General features: G+C 43.3%; 1 protein-coding gene across 3 annotated transcripts in view; it reads right to left on the reverse strand.

The window, feature by feature from the left end:
* The window catches only part of PXDN (peroxidasin), a 275,495-nt gene that overhangs the window by 121,064 nt on the left and 130,827 nt on the right, over positions 1-23,604 (reverse strand). For all 3 annotated transcript variants that reach the window (XM_029595788.1, XM_029595787.1, XM_029595789.1), the window contains exon 8: positions 22,317-22,434. In XM_029595788.1, coding sequence (XP_029451648.1) covers positions 22,317-22,434 — 118 coding nt within the window. The remainder of the gene's footprint in view (positions 1-22,316; positions 22,435-23,604) is intronic.

Below are 23,604 nucleotides of genomic sequence, written 5' to 3' on the forward strand. Positions count from 1 at the left end.
GCAGTGGCTAATCCCTATGTCAACTTGATTAATAATAGTTAATGAACGTCTCCTCCAAGAATTTATTCAAATCTTTTTTTAAACTCAGCTACACTAACTGCACTAACCACATTCTCTGGCAACAAATTCCAGAGCTTAATTGTGTGGTTGAATGCCAAAAAAACTTTCGCCGATTAGTTTTAAATGTGCTACTTGCTAACTTCATGGAGTGCCTCCTAGTCCTTCTATTATCCGAAAGAGTAAATAATCAATTCAAATCTACCCATTCTAGACCTCTCATGATTTTAAAGATCTCTATCATATCCCCCCTCAGTTGTCTCTTCTCCAAGCTGAACAGCCCTAATCTCTTTAGCCTTTCCTCATAGGGGAGCTGTTCCATATCCTTTATGATTTTGGTCACCCTTCTCTGTACCTTCTCTCCAGGGCAACTATATCTTTTTTGAGATGCGGTGACCAGAATTCTACACAGTACTCAAGGTGTGGTCTAACCATGGTGTGATATAGAGGTATTATGACATTTTCTGTTTGATTCATCATTTCTTCCTAAAAATTCCTAGCATGGTTTGCTTTTTTGACTGCTGTGGCACACTGAGCCGATGATTTCAATGTATTATCCACTATGATTCCTAGATCTTTTTCCTGGGTGGTAGCTCCTAATATGAAACCTAACATTGTGTAACTACAGCATGGGTTATTTTTCCCTATATGCAACACCTTGCACTTCTCCACATTAAATTTCATCTGCCATTTGCATGCCTAATCTTCCAGCCTTGCAAGGTCCTCCTGCAATGAATCACAACCCACATTTGATTTAACTACTCTGAATAATTTTGTATCATCCTAGCTCTCCTGTTTCATTAGTATTCTTTAAAGATACATTCCTCCGAACCATGCATTGCTGAGTAACTGTCAGCTTTCCCCCTTTTCTAGTTTAAAAGCCACTTTATGAAATAACATGAAAACCTGCTAAAAAGACATTTAGAAATTCTATTGCATGCCAACCATATCATAAGAGTACTAAAACCCGAGACTTGAACAGCAACAACCTTTCCTATGAAAAAGCAAGACCACAAATATAGAATACAGTACACTTACTATTGAAAAAATAAAGAAAGCCAGACTGCTCTAGATTCCTACACAGAATCTACATGCTAGTTAGCAGAATTTCTCACCTCTGTCCAACATACAGAATGCAGACTGACTTATCTAATACAGAATAAAAGCCCATAAATTATAAACAAGCATATAGAGAAAAACAAACTACAAGAAGTAGTTGGGAGGGGAGGTGCAGCAGGATGGCGGGGCTGGATACAGCATTTATGGCTTTGATTGGTGGTGGCATTGAAAGATTGAGGAAAAAGCAGCAATAGGGAGCAGTGATGAGGAATTTTAAGAATCAGCTTCTTACTCTGCACTCTCCTCAAGCAGCAAACACACGTGGCTCTTATAGAAAGCTTGGACTTGCTATGCCAAATCTTTGGTGACACACCTTCCACCCCTTGGTGGCACACTGCCACTGCTATATATTACTACAGGAGGAGAGATATATCGTGCATGGTGGAGGCATTCCTACAATATTTGACGCCTCCCCAGTAAAATAGCTATTTTCCCATGTATTTTTTTATCGTGAGAAAAACATGCAATTAAAAATATCATAGGGAAAGGGTGAAAATGCACAATGGCAGCCTGTCATTTTTTTAAAAGGCCAACATCGGTCCAACAACCCCTCTAACGTGCAAGCCACCCCTCCCTCCCTAGGAAGGGGTCTTGGAAGATACCCACCCCTTCACTGCCTCTAGAGGCAGCTTTAAAGAAAACAAATTATATACTGCATTTTTTAAATCATGCTGTGATACCACAACCCTACTCATATGCCTCCCTTTTCCCAAAAATTCTCCACTCAGGTTCTAACAAACCCTCCCCTCAGGTTCTCTCCTCCCCCCCCCCCCCCCCCCCCACCACAGGTATCCTGGACTCCCCTTCCAACAAAAGAAGTGGTCCCTAGTAGTTTAGTCGCCTACCTCTGGACCTCCCCCACATCAATTTTGAAGAAATCCCTGGTATTTAGTGGGGCCTGAAGCATCTCCTAGGCCTTGCGCCAGTCAACACCATTTTCCAAAATGGTACCAGTCTGCCTTTTCCCCTCTTACATGATAGGAGTAAAGACTGGTCAATGCCATTTTGAAAGCTGGCGTCAATCAAGCTGGGGCCTAGGGGACATTTCAGGCCCCACCAGATACCAGAGCTTTCTTCTAAAGGTATGGGAGTGAGGTCCAGGGAGTGGGGTATGGGCCACTAGACTAGCAAAGAATACTTTTAATGTGTGGCCTGAAAGGGGGGGGGGGGGTTGGAACCTGAAAAAGTTCATTTTTTCACAATGAGAAGGGGTTATGTAAGAGGCAAGGTATCACCAAGAGATTTTAAACTTGCAGTTTGTGAGGTGTTTTTTGGTTTTGTTTTTTTTTTAATCTTTTAAGCCACCTCTGGGGGAATGGGGTAACAGGGGTCTTTTCCACTTTGGAAGGGACCATGGACAGATTCAATAGCAGGGTTCAACACCTAGAATCTTATTTGCATATGTTTCAGATCTCACTAAGTCCAAATTTTCCTTACAGTCTCCTGAAAATTTAAAAGAAAAAACTAATGAATTTGCCACCTTTTTCATTGATAAGATTCTTTGCATTCTAAATAATCTAGCTACTTCTCCTAATCAAGTCATATCACTTCCTTCCAATCCATTAGCTGGTCATCTTTCGACACGGTATCATCCATTGAAATCGCTAATATCCTTAAAAAGATGAATCCGGCAGTTCATCCACAAGACACTGTCCCAATAAAATCACTCCAATCTGTCCCCGACATAATTGCTCGGCCATTAGCAGCTATTATCAATATCTCCTTAGAAGGTCTTTTTCCAGACACATTAAAATGTGCAGTTGTTAAACCCATTTTAAAGAAGCCCCTATTAGATTCAGACAATCTAGCAAAAGTCCGGCCGATTTCCACTCTCCCTTTCCTAGGAAACCTTCTAGAAAAGGTAGTTAAACAATTAATGGAGTATTTGGATGATAATCAATTGCTTTACCCTTCACAATTTGGGTTTCGAAAACTCCACAATACAGAAACTCTTCTTACATCTCTTTCAGATATGTTAAGAGGTCTTGATTATGGTAATTCCTATGTTCTAATTATGCTCGATATCTCAGCAGCCTTCGATACTACTAATCATGAATCAATGATCTTAAGACTTCAAGAAATTGGCTTTAAAGATGTAACTTTTGCCTGGTTTAAATCTTATTTCTCAAACAGATCCTTTAGGGTAAAAATAGGACCTGCCGAATCTGAAAGAGTTTGTCTCATCTCAGGGGTCCCGCAGGGCTCATCAGTATCTCCCTCACTTTTTAACATCTACATGGCTCCGCTGTGTAAGCTCTTGGCAGGCCTAAGACTAGTCCATTACACAACACATTGAAACTCTGGGAAATTTATTTTAACTCTATAAAAAACAATTACTCACGCAAATGTCTCTCTCTTTAAATAATTAAAAACCAAAATTCTTCTTATAAGTAATAAAATCACAGAAAAAATCTCAATGAACATTAGCCTGTGCCTTCCCTCCTATTAAATTAGTCAGGAAGCAAGGAATCTTGGCTGTATTTTGGACAGCAAACTTAACCTGAAGGCATTTATAAAAGCAACAGTCAGACGGATTTTATAAATTCCAAATATTGAAGAAATTAAAACCCTTGCTCCGTAGTAGAGACTTTCAGACAGTACTCCAAGCCCTTTTTGTTGTCCAGACTCGACTACTGTAATGCCCTCCTTTTGGACCTGCCTTCAGCATCAATCCGTCCTATGCAACTCTTACAAAATGCAGCTGCACGTCTACTAACTAATTCTAGGAAATTCGACCACATCACTCCTATATTGATGGACCTTCATTGGTTACCAATCCATGCCCAAATCCAGTACAAATGTCTGACCTTAATCCAAAAAACAGTATACGGTGAGAACACAGATTGGTTAAATGCATCTCTTCATATACACACTCCTTCACGCAATTTAAGATCTCTCGGCAAGGCACTACTTTCCATCCCATCACCGAAGTCAGCCCATTTAAATGCAGTCAGGGAAAGGGCCCTTTCGCTAGCAGGGCCAAAACTTTGCAACTCTCTTCCACTTGACATTCGACAAGAAGCAAACATACAGTCATTCAAGAAAATGTTGAAAACATGGCTGTGAACAGGCCTACACCCAGTCAGGATAATCCTAAGTTTTATTGACTCTCCCATCACTATTAATTGCATGATAAAGAGCTTTTTTAATTAATGTGTATCGTGTTTTTTGAATTTAATAATTGTATTTTATTATTTTGTAATTTTATAGCATATAATTGATTTGATTAAAATTTTATTTTATTTAGTAACTTTAAAGGGCAATTTTTCTTAATTTTCCTAATGTTAACATCATTTATATTTTTTATTTTGTTTTTTATCTCTATTTTTATTTTACGTTATTACTTAACTTGTTTTACTGGACAAAGAATAATGGTTTGTCCTCTTTCCTATTGCAAACTGACATAAGGTTAACACAAATGTTCGGTATATAAAAAATGTTAAATAAATAAATACATACATACATACATACTGCACTTGGTGAAGCTGCTATCAGCAGAAGTTAAGGGGCTTATTTCTTCCATGAGTAAGCTGCTTAGAAAGAGAGAATTGCCTGGAGAGACAGCAGTTTTCTGCTGGAATGCAAGGGGGGAGTGGGGGGCAATACAAAAACTTAAATTCAGTGCACAGGCGGGACTTCCGGATACATCACTGAAGTCGGAAGCCTGATCTGCTAGCTCCAGGCCCAACCCTCCTTCAATCGGGTGACATCACCGGCCCGACCAACCCCTTGAAGTCCCAGACAGAGTCCCTGACATCCTTGCATGGAGGGCTGTAAAATCGCCAGCTTTTTGTGCAATTTTGATGGGTGGAAGGCGCGATATGCACCATCGATCCTTGCGTGGCCTTCCTGGGACCCGCAGCAACATGGCCAAGATGGCCACCGAGGCCAGTGGCAGTAAGCAGCTCGCAGCGATTTCAGTGGAGGCTCTCCTTCAGATTTCTGCCAGTGTTTCTGCAGTGCTTGATGAGAGGCTCTTGAAAATACAGGCATCTATGGAGAACATTAAATCTACTGTGGAGAGTCAAGCCTGGAGGACTGAGATGGCAGAATAGCCTATTTCTGTTATGACCGCCGGCCGCGGCAGCCCGCAACCGGGGTCGACCATCATGGCCGCCAGCTGCAGCGGTCCGGTCCTAATGCTCACCCGCGGCGTCTGGTCCGGTCTGAGACTCCTGCTAGTGCAGGCAGCATTCCCCGGCGTTCTTCTCGCAGCCATGGCTGCTGCTGAGGCCGGCCACATGGTCCTGCATGGCCTGAAGACTCCGCCCCCACCAGGGAAGCTAGGGCTGTGCACACGGTTGAAGAAAAGATTTAAAGGGGCCACGACAGGAAGTTGTTGTGGCTCCCTCCCGGGACTCCTCCCTCACCTTTTAGTATTTAAGGCAAGGTCTGAATCTCAGACCTTGCCTTGGTATTGAGGCTCCTGTGCTCCGTGATCCTGGTTCCGGTCTCCATTCTGTTCCTGCTTCCGAGTGGACTGCTTCCTTGGCTTTTGACCTTCAGACTTGGCTGCAGTGATTTCTTGGTTTGACCCTGGACTGGCTTCGGATCTCTCTCCTGATTAGCTCCTGGACTGGCTTCGGACCATTCTCCTGTCTTGCTTCTTGACCGGCTTATGACCCCTTCTTTGGACTTCGACCCTGGAACTGGCTTGACTATTCTTCGACTCACGCTCCTGCTGGAGGCGCCAGCCATCCGGAATCCACGATCTGCAGGAGGCGCCTGCGTCCGGACCTATCTTCAGTCTTTGGTGAGTCTCCTAAGTCCCAGCGGCCGGGTTCCTACGGGCTCCTCCTGGGGGAACCACGAGCTTCCAGGGCAAAGTCGTCAGTCTACTATTGTATCTTCAAGCCTTGCCCTCTGACGGTAGGGACCAGAGAGGGTTGATTCTCTCTTTGGTAGCATTAACCTTACCTCGGACTAAGGGTCCACCTCCTGGTTTGTAACAATTTCTGATCAGGAAGACAGGCTGAGCTCCACAGAAAGGCAAGTGCAAACATCCAGCAAGCCAATTTTCTAGCCAGGCTGGAAGACCAGGAGAACAGAAAAAGGAGAAATAATATTAAAATCATAGGCCTCCCAGAGTCCTTACCCTGTTATCTGTATTCCTTTGTGGAGACATGGCTCCCTGATAAACTAGGTCTGGTGCTGGCTCCTGACTGCTTACGCTGTGAATGAGTCCATAGGGTGGGCCCCCCGAGGCAGGCAAATAGCAGACCTAGACCAGATGTGGAAGGATCCGGAGGGGCGTTATCTTGTTGTTACTGGCTTGCTCCAGCAGCAGAGAGTAGCTTTTTGCAATGTTTATGCCCCGAACTCCTACTCGCACTAATTTTTCACCCACATTATAGCCATCCTGGCTAAATTGTCTGACCATGCCCTGGTAGTGGGCGGGGACTTTAATACGGTTATGGATAAACAATTGGACTGTAAGCCCCCTCGTTTACAAGGAAATAGAGATTACCTTATGGGAGTGCATTTTGTCAGTGCAGGGCTGGGTTTGCTAGATATATGGCGGACCCTACATCCCAGGGAACAAGACTTCACATTTTTCTCCCAACCCCACTTATCTTACTCAAGACTTGATTATTTTTTACTTTCTGAATCCTTGTTTTGTAGAACAAAAGAGGTGACCATAAGAATAATATCACTATTGGATCACGCTCAGTCAGCCTGGAGATAGGAAAACCTCAAAGGCCAGCTTTCTCCTGGCGTATGCCCCCAGATCTAATTTTAGACAAATCCTTTCAGACCTATTTGCAGATGAGTTGGAAAAACTATGCCCGACTCAATGCTACTCCCCATATGACCCCAGATATTTTCTAGGCCTCAGGGAAGGTGGTGATGAGTGGTCAAATCATTGCTTATGTAGCTAAACGAAATAGAAAACGCAATGAGGAAATTTTGCACTTAACTGGGCTGCTTTCAGGTCAGCTGTTAAGACATATATCTGTTATGTCTGCTCCAAATAAACAAGAGGTAGAAAATATACGATTGGCTCTCAATGCCCTATTATTTCAGCGGGCCTCTAAATCTCTGCGGAACTATAAATATCAGCTTTATAAACATGGCAACAAGCCTAGTAAATTATTGGCCAATCTGGTTCGAACTAGGGGCCCAAAATCAATTAAGAACATAAGAACATAAGAAAATGCCATACTGGGTCAGACCAAGGGTCCATCAAGCCCAGCATCCCGTTTCCAACAGTGGCCAATCCAGGCCATAAGAACCTGGCAAGTACCCAAAAACTAAGTCTATTCCATGTTACCATTGCTAATGGCAGTGGCTATTCTCTAAGTGAACTTAATAGCAGGTAATGGGCTTCTCCTCCAAGAACTTATCCAATCCTTTTTTAAACACAGCTATACTAACTGCACTAACCACATCTTCTGGCAACAAATTCCAGAGTTTAATTGTGCGTTGAGTAAAAAAGAACTTTCTCCGATTAGTTTTAAATGTGCCCCATGCTAACTTCATGGAGTGCCCCCTAGTCTTTCTACTATCCGAAAGAGTAAATAACCGATTCACATCTACCCGTTCTAGACCTCTCATGATTTTAAACACCTCTATCATATCCCCCCCTCAGTCGTCTCTTCTCCAAGCTGAAAAGTCCTAACCTCTTTAGTCTTTCCTCATAGGGGAGTTGTTCCATTCCCCTTATCATTTTGGTAGCCCTTCTCTGTACCTTCTCCATCGCAATTATATCTTTTTTGAGATGCGGCGACCAGAATTGTACACAGTATTCAAGGTGCGGTCTCACCATGGAGCGATACAGAGGCATTATGACATTTTCCGTTTTATTCACCATTCCCTTTCTAATAATTCCCAACATTCTGTTTGCTTTTTTAACTGCCGCAGCACACTGTACCGACGATTTCAATGTGTTATCCACTATGACACCTAGATCTCTTTCTTGGGTTGTAGCACCTAATATGGAACCCAACATTGTGTAATTATAGCATGGGTTATTTTTCCCTATATGCATCACCTTACACTTATCCACATTATTGCTGGAGTTCGAGGTAAAGACGGTGGCTGCAAAACTGCCATAGAAGATATTACCTCTAGTTTTTTGCACTATTACCAATCTCTATACAGTGCAAAACCCAGGAACACTGAAGCCTCTGAGGTTTTCTTTCGAGACTTTCCCTGGCCAAAGATAATTCGAGAAAGACTGGAGCTGCTAAATAACCCCATTAGAGATAGCAAAATCTATGCTGTTATACAAAAGTTGAAGATTAGCAAAGCGGCCAGACAAGACAGTTTAAGCAATGACTTTCATAAGGTATTAAAGTTTTCCCTGCTAATGACTTTAACATGTTATTACAATAATCTTCTTATTCACAAACATACCAGAGGCAGACAATCTATCTATGATCGTCCTAATCCCTAAACCAGGAAAGGATCCCTATGATGTGGGTTATCAGCCGATCTCGCTTATTAATGTTGATATTAAAATTTTAGCGTCTGTCTTGGCCGCCGGTCTCAATGCTATCCTTCCCGAGCTAATACACTCTGACCAGATGGGCTTTGTTAAAGGACAGCAAAGGGTACAGAATGTAAGGCGACTGATACTGGCCCTTAGAATCAGCGCCTCAGCCTGGGGATGATAGCTAAGTCTAGATGCAGAAAAAGCGTTTGATTCTCTGTCTTGGGATTATTTGTTTTGGGCGCTCCAGTGCTATGGGTTTGAAGGAGAAATTATGCATTGGCTACAAGTGCATTATGTGAACCCTAGTGCTCGACTGCTAATCAATGGTGCTTTGTCCTCGCTCTTTTCCCTGCACTGTGGGGTGCATCAGGGATGCCTTCTCTCTCCCCTATTATTTGTCTTAGCAATCGAGCCTTTAGCTGCCATACTTCGAATTGATAACGAGTTCTGGAGCCTAAGCATTGATAATCATGTGTTGAAAGTGGCGATGTCTGATGATATTCTTTTGTTTGTGGGTCGCCCCTGGGTGAGCATCCCCATCACAGTTTCGATTTTCTCACAATTTCAACAGAAGCGGGCTTACAGATCAATTTCTCTAAGTCCGAGGCATTATCCTTAAACCCGCAACTGCAAGCAACTTGGCCCAGAGCTTTCCCCTTTCTATGGGCCTCTGGGAAACTAAAATATTTGGGGGTATGGATTCCTAGAGATCTCACCACCCTTTCTGATATGAATATACGGGAAACAATCACGAATATCGGAGCCTAGCTGCTGGCCTGGCCCCCTCTACCCCTGACATACTTTGGGCGATGTGCCCTAATAAAATGGTGATTGTTCCTAAGCTTTTATATAAGCTGCATATGCTCCTTATTTGGCTATCTACTGCCAATTTACATCGGCTACAATCCATTTTCCATAGCTTTATATGGGCTGGTAAGAGAGCACGTATTAAGTACCAGGTTCTGATGTGCTCTAAGGAAGGGCGAGAACTTGGCCTCCCAGACTTTCGGAGATATAATGTTGCCTGCCAGATATGTTTTGTGGGAGAATGGCTTTTAGATTCTTACTCTTATTGTCAGCGGGGTTTGCTTACTAATATGTCTGCTCCATGGTCTCCTTTATATCTTCTGCAAGCCAGTCAGCAGACGATTCAGACCGTGGACACCCCAAAAGTGTTCCTTCGACCTTGCTGGCGGGCTTGGTAGTGGCTGCGGCGACAATGCAACATGGTGGGCTCCTACTCCTTATTGCTGCCACTAGTGGGAAATAGACTTTTCACCTGGACTCAATAGTAGTGCCATATTTGAAGCTTGGGCCCATAATGGTCTGCCATTTATTTTCCACCTCAATGAAGAAGACAGCCCAGTGGTCAGAGAGTTCACCTCCATGGCTCGCACAAACCACATACTGTCGAAACACTTTTTTTGCGTATCTGCAGATGCGACATTACCTCCACTCCTTTCACTGGACACGAGAGAGATTCCAGCGAGAGTCCTCCTTTACCAAAAACATATTTGACACCGCATACTCTCGCAACTCTATTAAGGGATGGTGCACCTTGAGCAAGCAATATGCTACAACAGAGTCCTTGGACACGCTCACTGCTTACTGGTTGGCGGTATGGACAGAGCCAGTCACTAAGTCCTATATACAATTCTGTTTTAAGACTTTGCACTGTCACAATCCAGATTTGTGACTGCGTGAATTGCAGTTCAGAATCCTTCATCATACTTTCTGCGATGATGTGTGTCGATTCAAAATGGGCCGTCTGCCCTCACCGCTATGTATTAAATGCACGCAAGAGCCAGGTACCATGTTTCATCGGCTTTTCGCCTGCTCCAGCCTTGAGTCCTTCTGGCCTACCGTCTTGGAGTTCCTCGAGAAATGTATTAACAGGCAGCTCCCGAAATCAGGTAGACTTCTTATAGCGGGGCTGAAAGGGTCCTTACCAACCTGCTTTGTTTCCCATGATCATTTCAGAAGACTTGCTATTCTTTTAGCGTGCAGAGAGATTCTGTCGGGCTGGAGTGACCCTCTTGCGGTACCTCAAGTGACTGCCTGGTATTGTTGGGTGGCAGCTCTTATGCAGCTGGAGTGGATGGACAGTGTCAAGAGTTGCACGAAACCTGATAAGAGATACTGTGAGAGTTGGTCCCGTTGCTACCAGCTTTTACCTGCGGATATACAAACCAGCCTGGTGGCGGCCGGATACCGGATGAACTGGCTGTAGTGAGAGTGGGCCGGCACTCTGGGCTTTTGCCACAAATTCCCATTTTCCTGAGTTGGGGGAAGGAAGCATTTGGGGTTTTCAGTGAGGGCCACGGTTCTCTTTGTATCTCCATGTATATCTGTTCATATGCTGTGTACAGAGTGGTTGGTCTCCTTGGGACGGGGACGGCTGGGGAATACATAGGATGTGTGGATTGAAAGTTAGATGGATGATGAATGGCTGGAAGTGTTGGGCTGTCTGTGAGTGAGTCAGTGGATGAATGGGGGTTCTTTCATTGGTTTAAAAATGAAGATTGCATGCTGGTAATTATGACAGAGCAGTAGGGGAGGACATGATGGTTGTTTCAATTTTCTCAATGACTACTCGCTATCTCTGGTTTTGCCTTGTATTTGTATGCTATTGTTCTATGAGCTGCATATCTTCTTAATAAAAGGATTCTGCTAAAAAAAAAATTCAGCACACAGTTTAACGTACAAGCTATGTTATGTTCTTATGGCTGGCTGGGAAGTGATTTTGAAGTACTATTACTGAGAGGATATCAGAATTTGAATATATATTTTCTGTAAGGTGAGTTGAAGGGAAATTTCCTAACTCTGTTCTGTATAAACTCCAGAAGAGATCAGAACTTTCTGAGGTTGATAGTGAAATGCATGAGTGTCTATATCAAAAAATTGTGTGCTAAATATGCATATTGGTCGCGGATTTCTCACAGATGCAGTAAGCACATGAGCTACTGACAGGTATGTGATGATGGAAAAAAGGTTGAGAACCACTGATATATAGCACCATAGTAAAGGACTCTTTTAGCCAGATAACACTGAATATCTGTCCCGGGACACTCTTGAATCACTCTGGACATTATGGGATATGTTTTTAGCCAGAAAGCAAGTTTTCTGGCTTTTTCAGAGGTGTTAGATTGTCAGGATTTTTAAATCCTACTGTTTGTTTTGCAAAATGCCAAACTAGTTGGACAAACACACTGAATATGGAATCTTGTTTCTAGCCTGTTGGCAGGATCTAGCAATTAATAAAAAGTAGTCACGTGTGCACTTGGGGTTTGTTGGTGTTGGGCAGATGGTGCATGTGCACTTTCGAGCAATCCGCTACACAAGCTGACAGTGGCACTTGTGTTAATTCAATCCTTTTTTGTGTCTGTTGCCATGTGTCCAATAGGCCCACATGCACTGTAGAATTATAGTTAAGCAGAATTTGCATATTTACCAAGAATACTTTTCATTACAGATCTAAGGAAATGGATCTCCCTCGGTGGCTGAGATCATCACTTGGCTGCGAGTATACTTTTAATTAACTTGAACAGCCTAAAAGCCTTGACATTTTGAAATTTATATACTGAGAGGACGAGGATTGTGGAAATGTATGATTTTTGTATTTTTTGGGATTGACTGTATTTCTGCTATTTTTAAAATCATGCTTTTCTACCAGTCCCCCTAAATGCCCTCCCCACAAAAATTGCACCTATTGATATTTAAATATCAAAGGCAACTCCTTAAGTTTCAGCCTGCCTGCTAGCCAGCCATTTTTGATCCAGTCTTGAACTAAGTAAATGTGCTTTGTTATACTCACCATTTTGGAAGAGTTTTGTTTTTTTTTGTTTTTTTTAAAGACGATTGAATCATGAATGTTTGTGAAAGATGTGCGCAAGGGTTGAAGCCTCGACGATTGTTAATATTGCTCACAAGTTTCAAATCTGTGCAAATTTCGACCTTTTTTTGTGTCCGTTACCATGTGTCTAACATATGCGCAAGCACCTTTCAATGGCACAGCAGGCAGGGGGCTGGGTCCCATCTGTTGATGGGACCCAGCCCCCTGCCTGGGTACATGATGCCAGGGGGATCTGCAGAGCTGGTAGGAAGGTGTGGACCAAAAGGACAAAAGGAAGTGGAACTGTGGAATGGGTGGGGAACTGATGTGGGATGGAACGAGGCTGGGGCCGGAGCCAGGTGTGATCTGTCAGGTCAATCCAGTAACGAGCATTAGGAAGAGCTGCGTTAGTGCCCGGCGCACCCGCGGTTGCCGCACGCACAGTCCAGCTCACCTACCACTCGATCCTGTATGTAAATAGCTTGCAAATGCAAGCTGCGTCTAAGAAGCGTCTGTGAAGCGTTAGGCCCGCGCAACCTGTTTTACTGTATAGAGCACTATACAGCGCCTATAAAGAAACCTGGGTGCGCGGGCCTAATGCTTCACGGACACGCTGGTATCTGTCATTTCAAATGTCATTTCAAATGACATTTGAAATGACAGGTACCAGGAAGTGGACAGTTCTCCGACGCTCGGGATTGTCAGCCCTCTCTCCCCTCCTCCTGAAGCAACAAAATCGAAAAAAAAAAAAAAGTTGCAAGAGAGAGGGGAGAGAGGGGACGGGCAATCCTACGCTCGGGACTGCCAATCCCCTCTCCCCTCCTCCCGAGGCAAGGCGTGAAAAGCAGCCTTGCTCCGGGAGAAGGGGGAGAGAGGATTGGCAGTACACTGCACGGGAAGAGCACCAGAATCTGCAGATCCCTCCCTGCCCATGTGGCTTCCCAGCTCCAACCAATAGCATCAAAGCGAGTCAGTACTCCGAGTCGGACGGAGGCAGGAGCTAGAAAATGCAGGCAGCTGCCCAGACTACCAAGCGACGAAGCGACTTACTTTTTTTGCAGCCCCCCTCCGGAGACGGACATCGGCGAGGACGACCGCAGCTGCCCGCGAAGATGGACGCCTGCACGGGCGAAAGCGGCCCCTGTTCGTGCAATTGGGCCGCCCAAGGCATGACGTCACATGCCGTGACGCCAAACGTCGCGACGTCACGCCTTGAGCGGCCCAATTGCACGAACAGGGGCCGCTTTCGCCCGTGCAGGCGTCCATCTTCGCGGGCAGCTGGAGGCAGGGAGCCGCGGTCGTCCTCGCCGATGTCCGTCTCCGGAGGGGGGATGCAAAAAAAGTAAGTCGCTTCGTCGCTTGGTAGTCTGGGCAGCTGCCTGCATTTTCTAGCTCCTGCCTCCGTCCGACTCGGAGTACTGACTCGCTTTGATGCTATTGGTTGGAGCTGGGAAGCCACATGGGCAGGGAGGGATCAGCAGATTCTGGTGCTCTTCCCGTGCAGTGTACTGCCAATCCTCTCTCTCCCTTCTCCCGGAGCAAGGCTGCTTTCCGCGCCTTGCCTCGGGAGGAGGGGAGAGGGGACTGGCAGTCCCGAGCGTAGGATTGCCCGTCCTCTCTCCCCTCTCTCTCTTGCAACTTTTTTCGATTTTTTTTTTTTTCGATTTTTTTCGCTTTTGTTGCTTCGGGAGGAGGGGAGAGGACTGGGGCTGCCCCGGAGACCAGCACCCATGGACGCGGCCAGGGCAGGTGAGCGGGGACTGGGGGAAAGTTTGCCGCCAACCCTTACCCCTGCCTCTAACGCAGGGGTAAGGGTAGGCGGTAAGTTAGCAGGTTACACGTGCAGCAAAACGGCAGGGTAAAAAAGCGATAGTCGGGGCGCGCGTTACTGGATGGTAGGGAATAGCTAATTCGATTGTTTACATGCAATATACATGCCGCGTGCGGAAGGGGTTGCCCGGGGATTTAAGGACGCGGTAAGAGTAGGTTAAAGGGGATTGGGGATCGCAGGAAGGGCTAATGCGGCCAGAAAGTGAGTAGAAAGCGGGTTAGGAACGGGGAAAAAGCGGACGCACTTTACAGGATTGACCTGTGTGTGAGGGAGAGACGCCTGATACGAACTCTTTCCTACACACAGACACACTCATATATATGAACACATCCAGTAGCAGCAGAAGCAGTGGGTATGACAGACATTTACCTCCTGTCTCTTCATCCTTTCCCATCCCCTTTCATGCCCAGCCTTTCGTGCCAGAAAACTGCCCAAAAGTCAAGGTCAAGTGGCTGCTCTTTTTTTGCGGTAAGCAGAAACAACACTCTGATCTGCTTTCTCTGGGGCTCCAGAAATGATCCTTTCATCACTGGCTCTGCTCCATTTCTGCAGGGAGCTGGAACTGATTTACAGCTTCAGCTCTGTTCCATTTCTATAGGGGTGCTGGAACTGATTTGTATCAGCTCTAATCTGTCTCCTTGTATCCTGGAAAAAAGGTGGCAGAATGGGTTGTTCCACCAGAAATTAAGCCCCGAGTAACAAACACAAAAACAGGACGAATTAGCAGAAGTCTGAAACTTGTGAGCTGTAGTGCTTGCCAAGGCCAGTGTTAAAGCCTCGACTGCTGGCATTATTACACATAAGTTTCAAACTATTGCTAATTCAGCCCCTTTTTGTTTCTATTTTTTCTCTGCAGCATCAGCTTCAGTATTACCCCTTCTCCTGTTCCCTGTAGAAGAGAAGGGAAGGGGAAATAGGAGGGAAAGGATTGGATTAGGGAGTAGAGTGACTGTTCTCTGCTCTGCCTGCTCCAGTCTCAATTTGTCCCCTTCCTCTTCCCTGCAGGCTGCCTGAAGAAGAGGAGCTGAGCAGAACACTCTTAAATCTGAAAAGAAGTGGTGGAAATGTGTTCCAGGTAGTTCCCCCACAAATTAAGCCCTCCAGAATAGCTAGGCAATTCGGTCTTTTTCTGCCTTCATGTTTCTTTGAAATCACAATGGAGGAAACTGCCCTGCTTTCCTCCAAACTCACAATTTGTTCCTTTGACCCCTTCCCACCCAACTCCTCTGTTTTATTTCCCCTGCAGTTATTTCTTCCATTTCCCACATCCTCGTATCTATCACTTTCAATTGCAACTCTGCCCGCCATCTTCAAACATGCTGTTACCACACTACTTTTCAAAAACCCAGGCACTGGACCCTACCTGCCTGCTAACCATCACCTTCTCTCCCCTCCTCCCTTTTGCATCCAAATTACTAGACTGTGTTGTTCATCGCTTGTCTTGATGTTCTTTCATCTCAAACAATTCTTGATCTACTCACGTCTGGTTTTTGCCCTCTATATTCCACAGAAACAGTCCTGCCATAGTCTCCAGTGATCTATTCATGGATAAAACTAAAGCCTTTACTAAGTCCTTATCCTTCTTGACCTATCAGCTGCATTTGACACTGTCATCACTATCTTCTCCTTGATATTCTGTCTTTACTTGGATTTTGGGACTCTGCGCTGTCTTGGTTCTCGTCTTACCTCTTCCATCACACTTTTTGTATGTTCTCTAGTGGATCCTCCTCCTCTACTGCCATCCCACTATCAACTGGTGTGCCCCAAAGCTCTGTCCTGAGCCCTTTTCTCTTCTTTCTATATACCAGTTCCCATGATGCTCTGATCTCCTCCCATGGTTTTCAATACCAACTTTATGCAAATGATTTCCAGATTTACTTCTCTACACCACAAATGTAATTTGAAATTCAGTCCCAAATCTCAGCTTGCTTGTCTGACATTGCTGCCTGAATCTACCACCAACACCTTAAACTCAATATGGCCAAAATAGAACTCCTTATCTTAGCCTCCCAAGCTTATTTCCCCTCTTCTTCCTTTCTCTATTTATGTGAATAACACTACCATCCTTCTAATCCTCTCAGCCTGCAACCTTTGGGTCATCTTTGACTCCTTTCTACACATATCCAACACACTGCTAAGATGTGTTGTTTCTTTATATCAACATCTGTCCCTTCCTTTCTGAACATACTACTTCTGAACACCTCTTGCTTAGACTGCTGCAACCTGTCCTCACTGTCTCCAAATACAGTGTATCCTTATTGTTGTGCAACGTCTCTTTCAAAGTCACTACACCTCTTCTTAAATTGTCACATTGTCTCCCTCTCATTTTCAACATACAGTTCAAGCTCCTCTTACCAACCACAGCCTTCAAACTCTGCAGCTCCTCACTCTTGCCGCTCTCCCTACACCCCTTTTCGAACTCAGCTCATTAGGCAAGTCACTCCTACATATGTCTTTCTCCTCTATCGTCAACTCCAATTCTGTGGTTTCCATCAGACTGCACCATTTGCTTGGAAGAATCTTCCTGAGCTGTTGCATCATGCTCCCCTCCTGCCTTATTCAAGCCCAATGTAAAACACACCATTTTGAGACTATTAAAGCTTAATTCCCGATTATAGCCTTATTGATTTTAACCATTTTCTTAATAAATGAAATTTTCAAAGTTTATTTTGTTCTGTATATTTCTCTTGATTATACTGAAAGCTCTATTAAGAAAGGACTGTCTCGCGTGTTTTTGTACAGCACTGTATACTTCGAGTAGTGCTATGGAAGTGATCAGTAATAGTATTAAAAAAAATAATATCAGGACCAATGCCTCTTGATGCACTGATGATGATACACAACACCCACCAAAATATAAAGCAATCATTCTAAAACAAATGAAAAACCTACCTAGAAAGGCTAAGAAGGTGGAGAAGAGGGCCGTAAGGCCCTGCAAGGACAGCTTCTGCACCTCAGGAAAACTCTCTCAATTTGAACAATCAGCGCCAGATAAACCTCAACTGAAGGGTTGTGTGAAAAAATAGAGTGAAAGTGCTCTTTGCACACAATGACATGGATCAAGCTGCACATTCCCTAGTAAGCATGTTAAAAGCTTCTAAACTTAAGTAATCTTCCCACATCAGGCTCCAACAGATGACATCACTCCTGCTTGTCCTTGGAGAAATAATACATATAAATAGGAGAGGGCTGTGTTGGGTAGTAATAGAGAAGTTGAAATAAATTGGTAAATTGGCATAAAATATGCTTAAATATAACTCAGAAGTAAGTTATGTATCAGGTATGAGAAATATTAGGAATTAGCTAGGTAGAAACAGCCTCTAAGTAGGCTAACTTTGTGGGAATCATGGTCAAGATGGTTTAGGTAATATCATGTATTGAATATGATAGTTGTGTTTTTGTATTATCATGTTTATTCTTTGGGTTCTGCCAATAAAAATAGATTACAAATAAAAAAAAAGATGGTTTAGGTAGGCAGGTACTGTGAAATCTAGGGGAAGGCCTGGCAATAGCCAAGCTTTGACTATTTTTTTTCCCAGAAAAAAAGATAAAGGAAAATTGGTTCTACCTGCTAATTTTCATTCCTGGAATACCACGGATCAGTCCAGACTCCTGGGTTTATGCCTTCCTTCCAACAGATGGAGACAGAGATTTTCACTGACACTGGCATATAACCCAGTGTGCCACCTGCAAATCGGTCAGTATTGACCTGTACCCAAGCTAAGAATATTCCTTTAACAACCTAAATTCAAATGACTTTCCATAAATGAACAAGAAGAAAAGAGGTTAAACCCCAACAAAAAACTGTACACTCAAACTCCAAACCAAAACCAACCTGAAATCTTAAGCAGCACTGCATACTAAAGAAACCAGAATCAAGTCAGAAATACGAACAGACTCTCTCCCACACAGGGTAGGACTCTGGACATCCGTGGTATTCCAGGAACAAAAATTAGCAGGTAAGAACCAATTTTCCTTTCCTGTTCATACTTGGATCAGTCCAGACTCTTGGGTGTACCCAAGCTTCCTTAATTAGGGTGGGAATGCGAGAGTCCCGCTCGAACAACACTCTCACCAAAGCCCATGGTCTCTGGGGCTTAGACATCCAGCCGATAATGTCTGGCAAAAGTGTGCAATGACATCCAAATAGTCGCCTGACAAATTTCTTGTGGCGATACCAACTGACACTCAGCCCAAGAAGTCGCCTGAGACTGAACTGAGTACGCCCTCAAACCCTCCGGAACCGGACACCCCTTACAGATATAAGCCAAGCTTATTGCCTCTTTCAATCATCTTGCTATCGGGGACTTTGAAGCCTTCTGACCCTTCGTAGGACCACTCCAAAGCACAAAGATGGTCAGACACCATGAAGTTATTGGTCACTTTGAGGTAGTGCAACAAAGCCCGCTTCATATCCAAACATCGTAGGGCTTTAACTTGCGGAGCTGATGTGTCCAAACCTGGAAAGGCTGGAAGTTCCATAGTCTGGTTCAAATGAAATGCTGACACAACCTTTGAGAATGTTGCCTTCCTTTCTCCCAAATATATCCCAGAATCTGAGATCCCCAGAGAAGGTTCTCTGCATGACAATGCTTGAAGCTCAGATTCTCCAGGCAAAACAAATAGCTACCAGAAACACCACTTTCAAAGTAAGATTCTTTATCATTGCCCTTCTTAAAAGTTCAAAAGGAGCCACACACAACCCTCTAAGAACTAAACTGAGGTTCCAAGAGGGACATATCTGCCACACAGGATGCGACAAATGCATTGCTCCCGAAGGAAATGAACCACATCTGGGTGAGTAGTAAATGACCGTCCATGCACCTTGCCTCGCAGGCAGCCCAAGGCCGCAACCTGAACCTTAAGACAGCTAAAGGCCAAGCCTTTTACCAAACCTTTTTGCAAAAATGCCAGGATGAGAGCTATTGAGGCCTGAGTTCAGAGTATTCCTTGACCTGTGCACTAGGACTCAAAGACCTTCCAGATCTTTACATATATGATAAAGAAGTGGAAGTTTTTCTAGCCTGCAACAGGGTGGAAATGACATCCTCTGGATATCCACTCTCTCTCAAAAGCCAAGCCGAGAGACAAAAGCGATCCACCCTCTCTGAAAATATTGGACCCTGCCGAAGAAGTTTTGGTAAATGAGCAGGTCTCAGTGCACCGTCCACTGCCATGTTGGTCAGGTCCGCGAACCATGGGCGCATTGGCCACTCTGCCGGGGTGATTTTCTATTCATCTTATTCATTTTCCTACCAGAGCCTATGGAGGGAACATGTAAAGAAGAATCCCTCGTGGCCAAGGAAGAGCATCTACTCCCTCCCTCCATGTTCTCTTCTGCCACTGAATAACAGGGGCGCTTTGACATTCTTCCACGACGTCATCAAGTCCAGCTAGGGAGCACCCCACTGGCGACAAATCAGAGCCATTGCCTCCTCCGACAGCTTCCACTCCAAGATCCAGCTTCTGGCGGATGAGAAAGTCTGCTTTTATATTGTCCTCTCTGGAAATGTGAGATGCCGCTAGCATAGCTAGATGCTGTTCCACCCAAAGAAACAACTCCTGAGCTTCCTGGGCCACTGCTCAACTCTTTCCTCCTCTTTCTTGTTTTTGGGTTTTTTTCCAAAAAGAAACCAGATTTTTTTTTTTTTTTGTAACTTTACTCACAACTGAGGAAGACAGCAAGACTTCCTCAAAAGAAATGTTGCTTCAGAGCTGGCCCCACCAGTTATAACCCTCCCCCCCCATCCCCCCCCACCCCACCAGCAGCGACCGACCGAGAAGGACCAGAATTCCCAACCTCCTGCTCGTTTCTCTCAACACCAGGAGGGATAGCCCCACCAGGGCCACACAACCTCCTGGGAGGATAGCTGAATAGAATTTAAGATCTTTCTTTTTTTTTTTCCAGACTGCAGGGATCGCACCTCTATCCATCTGCTGGAGACAGAGAAATACTGAGGAACTGCTGGAAGGGAGGCATAATCCCAGGAGTCTGGACTGATCCGGGTATGAAGAATAACAAATTTCCAAGGGAAACGGCAGAGGTATCCGATTTCATATTTTAGGGACAATGAGGCAAAGGATATTGAAGGAAATAAAAATCTATGAAAAATGTAACAAACTGTTGTTTGTAAAGGAAGTATTAGAAAAATGTTGGATTCTGGAATAACTATTAAAATGTGAAGGAGAAAAATATTTTTTCCCCAAAGGAAAAGTATTGAAAGAGGACACATAACTAGTAAGTTCTACCAGGTAAATTTCAACAATACTTATTACAATGGTTTCTTGCAAATGGACTGACAATTGTATAAATAATGAAGAACATTTTTTTTTATTATTATTATTATTCAGAATATAACCTTACACAGAAAGAAAATTTACTGATTTTTAGCAGCAATAATATTGAAGTAACTTAATAGAAAAATTGTCTTTTGGACACAGAAGATCAAATTTTAAACTCCAAATGCCAACACAAATCTATCTGATGCACAAGATATATGAATTTTGAACCCCCAAAACTGGAAGTGCTATGGCTAGGCAGGTCTAAAGTCTGATTTGATGGTATCCCCCCCTCTTTAGATGGAGAAATTCTTCCCATTAACATGCAAGCTCGCAGTTTAGGGGTCGTGTTGAACGTCGCCTTTTCAATGGAGTTCCAAATTTCAGTTGTTTCTTTCGAACGAGGAACTGCATAGCATTCATCCCTTTTGGAAAAAGTTCATGTTCACAATTGTTCTTCATGCTTTTATCATCTCATGAATTTATTATGGTAATTCACTTTTTTACAGTGTGCCAAAACAAAAATGTTGAAAATACTTCAAATTATCCAGAATACAGTAGCTTATCTGCTTCACAGTTCTAAGTAATATGAACACATTACAATAGTTTAAAAAAAAAGCTCCACTGACTCCCAATTGAATTTTGTGTGAAATTTAAATGTATTTAACATTTATCTGGATAATCAATTACATTTTCATGGCCCTCTTCACATTGCTGCATTCTTTAAAGGAGGGATGTTTAGTTATTCCATTACTGACAGAGATGAAATTGGTAAGGACGATTAGAAAGCTTTTTTCCTCTGCTGGCCCACTTTAGTGGAAACCAATTTTTCAAAAAACAGGTTAAAGCCTGGATCTTTGACCATACATTCTGATGGTTTTACTTCTATACTTTAATGAGCTTCAGTAATTTTGAATTGATATAATCTTTGCACTGTATACTATGTGCTTACCCAATGTTATTAGGTTAACTTTTTGTAGGTGTGTTCTTTTAGAAGGTGATTTTCGAAGGCATTTCTTCAGATAATAAAACAGAGCTTTAACCATGGAAATGGCCTTGTACAAAACCGCTCAACCGATATGTAGGCAAACCTAGGCATATATGATACATATGTATCATATATGCCTAGGTAAATTTATACTGAATGGATGTATGTATCATATATGCCTACAGTAAATTTATACTGAATGGACATGTTCCCAGGGATGGAGTTGGCGAGGGGTTTTCATTTACGTGCATGTTTTCAGATTTTTAAAGTATGTGTGTAAATTTTCTTGACAATAATCCATACACAAATCAGTAGGTGTTATGTGCGGGTAGATTTGGTGGAACAATACTCAAAGAAATAAATAAATGCACATCAGCTTGCTTTGAAAGTTGGTGTAACTTGCATGCATATTTGATTTCAAATTAGGCAGGCTGTTACAAAGTTACTAATTTATTTTAAATGTATAAAAAATTATATTGAACACTTTTATGTTACATATTTTGAAGGTATTAATTTTATGTGCTATTCTGCACATTACATTATATTTTCACTTTTGAGTTCTACCTTTTACGCTTTTTCATTTTATTATAGTTATGATGATTTTAGAGGATACTTTAGATTTATTAATTGCATAATAGTTTATATAGTTTGATTTATAAATACAATTACATTTTATGTTTGTTTTCATTTACTGTTGTGAAGCACTTTGGGCTTCTAAGGAAAATCGGTATAAAAATAACACTGGATTGTATCATTGTTTTTTCTTTTAACTTACTTGTTTCGAAGCCAAATAATTTCTGGTTTGGGATTGCCTTCAGCTCTGCAAGTGAAATACACTGTATTCCCTGAGGTAACGTCGACATCCTGAGGTTCTGATGTAATCCTTGGCCTCTCTAACATCAACAATATCAAGAAAAACATTTTTTCAAGGTTACAAAGAAAATAATTTAACCACATACTAATCAGTACATTGTTCGCATGCCCTTTCTTCAGTTCTAGAATACATTCAATGACTTCATACAAAAACTACATTTCAGAAACATTGGAAACAAAAATCTCTGTGGTTCCTTCAAATTTCAATTTAGGATTTGGCCATTTTCCAACTGAGAATGCTAGCACAGCTTAATATTTTATGACTCTGTGTCTACAGGAAACCATGATCCAACCACCAAGGGGTTATTTTCTAACTGCCTGCATGGTGCAAAGTCCACAGATACTTTTTACTGCAGACTCGGACCAACTTTCAAAGACAAAGTAGGTGCATATTTTGGCTTTGACAATTATCCCAGGAAAACTACCTGGCACACATTTACACCTGCTAATTTGTGTGGTCAGTTTTCCTGAGAAAAAAGGTAGGGCAAGCCTCTCCCAACTCTGCCCCGGGAGCAGCTCTTTCCATTACATGTAATGTCATGTACGCAGTGGCACTACACACCTAAGGTTACCCATACACAGGGTGGACAATTATTGAAAAGTCTTTTTCTGAGGGTGAAGTACTGTTTTACCCACAGAAATGGTTTTGAAAATTACCCTCCTTATTTGCTAAAATATGATCTGCAGTAAGAATGTTTCCTGTTTGTCACTCCCACCAGCATTTTTCTACAAATTTGTATTCTCTGGCTATATACTTGTAATCACTCTATAAATGTATATGTGCATTTGGGATATGACATGAACCAGTGTCATCTTGAGCTGCACAGTGATAAACATCAAAGAAAAAAATATCTAAGAGCCTGATATTCAAAACATCACTTAGCCGGCTAAGTGGTGCTGCTGAATATCTGGCTGCAGTCAGCGGGGCCAATTAAGCTACCTAAGGGGGTCATTTTCTATCGATTTTGCATGCGAAAAGTCCCTTTTCACGTGTGATAACTAGATAGGGGTGGAATCGAGACCAGAAGAGGAAGAGTCAGGGCGGCATCGGGGCAGACGCGGCGGAACTTCGTTGGCGGCGATAAGGTAAGACCCGTTATCGCCACCAGTAGCTATTGGGTGCGAAAGCTGGCAGCGATAACGCGGTGGTGCGATCGCTGCTGGCTTTCGCAGGCCCGCCTGCCCCCCCG

This window comes from Rhinatrema bivittatum, chromosome 3 (genome assembly GCF_901001135.1).
Source record: "Rhinatrema bivittatum chromosome 3, aRhiBiv1.1, whole genome shotgun sequence".
Lineage (NCBI taxonomy): Eukaryota > Metazoa > Chordata > Amphibia > Gymnophiona > Rhinatrematidae > Rhinatrema > Rhinatrema bivittatum.